The following is a 5,562-nucleotide window of genomic DNA, read 5'->3' on the forward strand; positions in this document are numbered from 1 at the left end:
ATGATCAGTGAACGAAGGTTCAACACGAGGTTAAATAACCAATGAGACAATGCAAATGGATATTATATGATCTCTATATTGGTTTGAATATATGGACAAGACCCGAGAAATCACTACATACATATGATCAAAATAGAGGATGAAGTGATTAAGAGGATAGGTCAAGCCAAAGTGAATAAGATATGAGGAATCGTGAATTGGCTTGACCATATTACTATCAGTCCATATATGCTTCTATGAGAATCAAACTAGAGCTTGATTGATCTTAACGGTTATATCTAGAAGACATTCAAGCAAGGTTCACAATATTGAAAGAATGATTCTCTCAATGGATGATCAATATGATGTGACTCAAGAATGGCTTGATAGGGTGAAGATAGCAAGGAAAGGGCTTCGAGGAACTAAGCGAAGGTGAAGGCCAAGCGACGGCTTGTGGACCGAGGTACCATGGCTAAGGTGAAGAAGAGAGTACTTGCACTAAGTCGATGAACTAATCATCAATGAAGAGTTATAACATGTTGATGCATCAGTACAGTGACTTGAAGCCATGATTTGAACTCACATATGGTGATATGGTACAAGTCACATGGTTTGATTTATGTTTGCTTCAAAACATAAGACAAAGATGTTTGTGATCCTTATGAAGCAACGCCATGGAGAAATCACACATGAGACACCAATGACTCAAGGAGTTTACTTAATTATATTTTATTTAACTTGAGTATAGGAATCGTCGTACTATAAAGAGGGATCCAAAAAGAAGGTAGGTGTTTGCCAAAGCTCAAGCCTCTATATTCAAAAGCTATTTTTTGAAAACCAAAAATCTCTTTAAAATTCTAGTGTTGACCGTGGTTAGGTTTGAGAAACCTAGAGTGTTCTTGTTGAAAAGCAGCTGAACTTCTTAAACTGCAGCTGAGCTTTTCAGCTGAGCTGAACTTCAGCTGAGCTGAGCTTCTTCAGCTGCAGCTGAGCTGAGCTTCAGCTGAGTTGAGCTTTCTCAACTCCAGCTGAACTTCAACTTCAACTTCAACCGGGGTCCAGGGCAAGTTCAACCGGGGTCCAGAGAGGTTCAACTGGGGTCCAGGGCAAGTTCAACCGGGGTCCAGAGAGGTTCAACCGGTGTCCAGGGAAAGTTCAGCCGGGGTATTTTCCCCGGACCTCACTGGTCAAAACCGGTTGAACCGGTCCTAGGGGAGGTTCAACCGGTGTAAGGGTCACCTGACCGGTCTGACCTCCTGATTGGCAGACTGACTGCCAGTGTGACCCCCAGGCAGTTGAACCGGTCCTATGGGCGGTTCAACCGGTGTCAGGACCTGTTTTTGCAGTCTAACCAGCCTGCCCCAGGCGGTTGAACCGGTCTTAGGTGTGGTTCAACCGGTCTTGGTCAACTTGACCAGTCTGCAGGTCAGACTGGCAGACAGTCTGCCTGACCTGCCAGGGCGGTTCAACCGCCCTAGGGGGCGGTTCAACCGGCCTCAGACAGAAAAATCTGCCCAACGGCTAGTTTTGAGCTCCACCTATATATACTCACTCCTACCTCTCTCCCCACAAACAAGAGCACGACCCAAACTCCATTTCTAACTTGAAGAACACCTCCCACTCTCTCTCACACATCTCCTGCCTCTCCCATTTCAAATCTATGGAGAGAAATCTTTGAGTGAGTTTGAGAGCTGCAGTTTTTGTGCTTCATCTCCACATCTCTCTTGCTTTTCTTCATTCGAGCTTTGGTACTACATCGAGTTCTTTGTGGATTCATTACTCTTGGAGCTTCTAGCTCCTAGACGACTAGGTGTCTCTTGTGAGTCTCCAAATCTTATGGAAGACCACAAGAAAGTTTGTATTACCCGCTCGTTTGAGCAAAGCTTAGTGTGTGAGCTTGACCTTTGTGGTCGGCAAAGGGAGGATTAGGGTTGAAAGAGACCCGGCTCTTTGTGGGCGCCTCAACGAGGAAGTAGGGCACCTTGGTGGTGTGACCGAACTTCGGGATAAATCTTGTGTTTTTGTTCATTGTGCTTATTCGTGTTCTTCGTTCTCTCACCCTTCCGTGAAATATTTGTTCATATCTTTTTGGTGTGTGGATTTTGAGAAGTGCCCTTCTCAGATCTACTACTTTGAACCTTGTGGATCATTTAGAACATCTCATTTCCAAAGTTAACTGGGTGAATTTCAAGATCAATTCAGTTTTACCCAGTTTGCTTCTAGTTTTTGTTGAAAAAGTTTTAACTTGCCTAATCACCCCCCTCTAGGCAACTTTCACATCTGGTTTTTTTAGATATTTATTGAACCAATCTCTGAAGTCTGAACTCTTCTCTGATTGACTGCACCTTCCTCAGTTCAGTCTTTTTTTCACACATTCTAGACAAGGGCCGACCAAACTCAGCTGAGCAACTTTGCTCTCCAACTATAGATCTTCAGGTTGATTATAATATCCCAGGGCCAAAAACATTTGGATCATAAGTTATAATGCCCTATAGTCAACCATAGTTCACTGAATTTTAGTTTCAGTTAACTGAAATAACCACATATTGGTAGCAGAAACTTGAGAGCGCTTTACTGCAGGTTTTACACAGCACCAGACTCTTATGCAAGCGCTTTAGGTATTGCAAAAGGCATTGATAATGTAACTGACACTCATGATATGCTCTACAGTCGTGTTTTGAAATTTCCTCATTTGCAACTTAAAAATCAAACTTTAGGGAAATGCATTGTTTCTTCCTAGGAACTAACAAATATTTATTACTATTGTTGTTTACCACGTCCTGATCAATTCACAATTGTTTTAGGTCATTCTTTCAGTTATCTGCACCGCCACTGGTGTCCTCATTGCAGCACTTGGAGATTTTTCCTTTGACCTATATGGATACTGCATGGCTCTAACATCAGTCTTCTTCCAGGTTGTGTTATCTCCTTATGCTTTGTTCTTACAAATGTATTCTATAACTTTTGAGAGATTTTTTAGGCAAGGTTCTTTATCTTTGTAATTGACAGTTGAATGTGTATGCACTATGCAGACTATGTATTTGATTCTGGTGGAGAAATCAGGTGCTGAGGATGGTCTTTCCTCAGTGGACTTGATGTTTTACAACAGCATATTGTCACTTCCATTTCTGTTTTTCCTCATTATAGCAACAGGAGAATTCCCCCATTCTCTTACAGTATTATCTGCAAAGGTCAGTGATACAAATGCAGTATAATCAAAATTTTACCAGCACATTTAAGCTAGCAATCTTTGTGTGTTCCCTTGTCTCACCCCTTTAACTCAAGAATGGCTCAAAGATAGTTCTCTAGAGTTTCTGAAGCAAATGGTTTAACACTTCGCTGTTATTCATTAACACACTAGTACTCTTAAAGTTTCTGTGTCATTGTCTGCTGTATGTCTCTATCCTAACTTGCATTGTCTGGTGACACTTGAACTGCAGGCAGCCTCTCTGATGTTCGGTGTCATTCTCGTTATCTCGCTGGTGATGGGAATCGTTCTCAATTTCACTATGTTTTGGTGCACAATTGTGAACTCTGCTCTGACTACAACAATAGTAGGAGTTCTCAAGGGTGTCGGATCAACAGTAAGTTTGCCGACTTATGAAAGATTAGTTTGTCCTTTAATCAGATTCCTTTGATACAATTGAGCTTTGAAGTTAACTAATAAGTAAATCATGTATCATGTTTTTCGTCATCAGACCCTCGGTTTCGATCTGTTGGGAGGTGTCGAAGTACTTGCTCTGAATGTTACTGGACTGGTGATCAACACATTTGGCGGCTTATGGTACTCTATATGGATGCCCCAACTACTTGCTGCCATGCCCCTATATGGATGCCCCAACTACTTACTGCTATGCCCCTATATGGATGCCTCCCTTATTGTAGGGCACCATGGCCATGGGACCACCACACCGCCGTAGGCCTCTGCTTTTTCGCCGCCGTCACACCCCCTATTGTGGGCTGAGGTGGCTTGCTACCCCTCCTACAATAATTAATTATTTTTTAGTAATAAACAATTAGCAGAATTTATATTGCATCTTTTCAATGGTATTTTAATTCTTAATCTTCTACAACATATTTGTTTCTAGTAGTAAATAATTTTACAGTAGGAATTATTATTACTATCTTATTTCATAATGCAATGAAATATCAAATGCTTCCACCAACAAAAGTGACCTTTCTCCTTCTGATGATAACAACTGTCCTGTTCCTCTCTCAGATAAAACCCACTCCTCTTCTCGCTCTCCTTGCCCGGGGTTCAATCCTAAGAGAATTTGGTCTCTCTAGCCTTCTTCCTCCTCGATCATGGCCAACTTCAGGGCTGGTCCTAGACCATTTATTCCCCAGGAGTTCGTGATCGATGATGGCGGCAATGATCGCAGCTCTAGTGGGTGAGTTCTTCTGGCGCTCGTATAGGATGCAAAGCGTGATGATTTTGTCATCGCTATTATTGTTGAAGGTGTGGTTTCCCCGTTGGACGTCGATATGTGGGTGCATAGGATTCGGGATTTCAATGAGAATGTACTGGATCTTCATGTTCTTAGTTGCTCTTCTCATCCTTTTGAGTGGTATACTCTAAGAGGTCCACAAACAATACTTTTGAGTGGTATACTCACTAAACATATTTTAGGAGTCACAAAACAACCACCTAATACAAGTACAACAATGACTAGTTCTGAAACTACTTGTTGGAGATACACTTGATGTGTCTGCGTAGAGAGCTGGTGTGCACTAAACATGTCTAGTACCCCCACAAAAGTTAAGTGGAGGGCCAACAACTATTTCCTTTCCTTGGGGCTATTTATTTCTGTCCACTTCGCCCACTTGATTTCTCTTGCCCATTTTAACAACTGAAGAAACCCTTGGAGGGTGAAGAAGCACCTTTGCCTACTAAGGGACTTGAGAGTCGATAATAACATGATTATCAGTCTCATCGACATATTGAGGGATGCTTGTGTGCATCCACCATTCTAATTAGCTTTGGATAGGCCAAATGAGAGTTATTGCTTGTTACTCTTGGTGATCGGCATCACCTAGATGGTATGTTGGTGATTGTGAGTTTGGTGATCACCCTAAGAGCTTATGGGGGACCCAATTCAAGGTGTACATGATTGTGGGAGGTTCACCATACTTGAGTGATATAGAATCAACACATAGAAAGAACTTGGTCCTGCATGGATCATAGGGGAGCAACATCCTTGCATAGATGCTTTAACAAGGACTAGTGGAGAGTGTCGACTCTTCAATACCTCGATAAAACATCAAGGTTTTTCTAAATATTAATTTACTTTGAGATATTTTTGAGCAATTACATTCAAGTTTTTACATTGGTAGAATTTCCATTATAATATAGGATTGAAATCTATGATGAAAAACTCTTGATCGCTAGATAGAAATAGTTCCAAGGCATAAGTGGTGAAGTGGGCTCATTTTGTGAAATACATTTTAGAGAAACCCTAGGCATCTTGATCCTTTCAGTTGATGCATGTTAAGATCATGGAAGCAGTGTATGAGATACATTACCTATGACTAGTACAATGTTCATGCGTTGTGATGGCACACATTTTATTTGATAAAATATTA

The 5,562-nt window shown here is 41.5% G+C and overlaps 1 protein-coding gene across 1 annotated transcript; it reads left to right on the forward strand.

Annotated features, from left to right (window-relative positions):
• Positions 1 to 2,779: 2,779 nt before the first annotated feature.
• Positions 2,780 to 3,943, forward strand: LOC103652656 (UDP-galactose/UDP-glucose transporter 7). The gene is made up of 5 exons (XM_008678190.1): positions 2,780 to 2,894; positions 3,012 to 3,170; positions 3,420 to 3,563; positions 3,678 to 3,763; positions 3,865 to 3,943. Exons 1-5 carry the CDS (start codon positions 2,868 to 2,870, stop codon positions 3,941 to 3,943), a joined length of 495 nt encoding a protein of 164 aa, XP_008676412.1. The 5' UTR covers positions 2,780 to 2,867.
• Positions 3,944 to 5,562: the final 1,619 nt, after the last annotated feature.

The sequence above is a fragment of the Zea mays genome, chromosome 3 (genome assembly GCF_902167145.1).
Source record: "Zea mays cultivar B73 chromosome 3, Zm-B73-REFERENCE-NAM-5.0, whole genome shotgun sequence".
NCBI lineage: Eukaryota > Viridiplantae > Streptophyta > Magnoliopsida > Poales > Poaceae > Zea > Zea mays.

Coding starts and splice junctions, on each gene's coding strand:
- LOC103652656 (XM_008678190.1), top strand. CDS start 2,868: ATGGCTCTAACATCAGTCTTCTTCCAG. Junction 2,895..3,011: donor TAACATCAGTCTTCTTCCAG/GTTGTGTTATCT, acceptor TGCACTATGCAG/ACTATGTATTTGATTCTGGT. Junction 3,171..3,419: donor TTACAGTATTATCTGCAAAG/GTCAGTGATACA, acceptor CTTGAACTGCAG/GCAGCCTCTCTGATGTTCGG.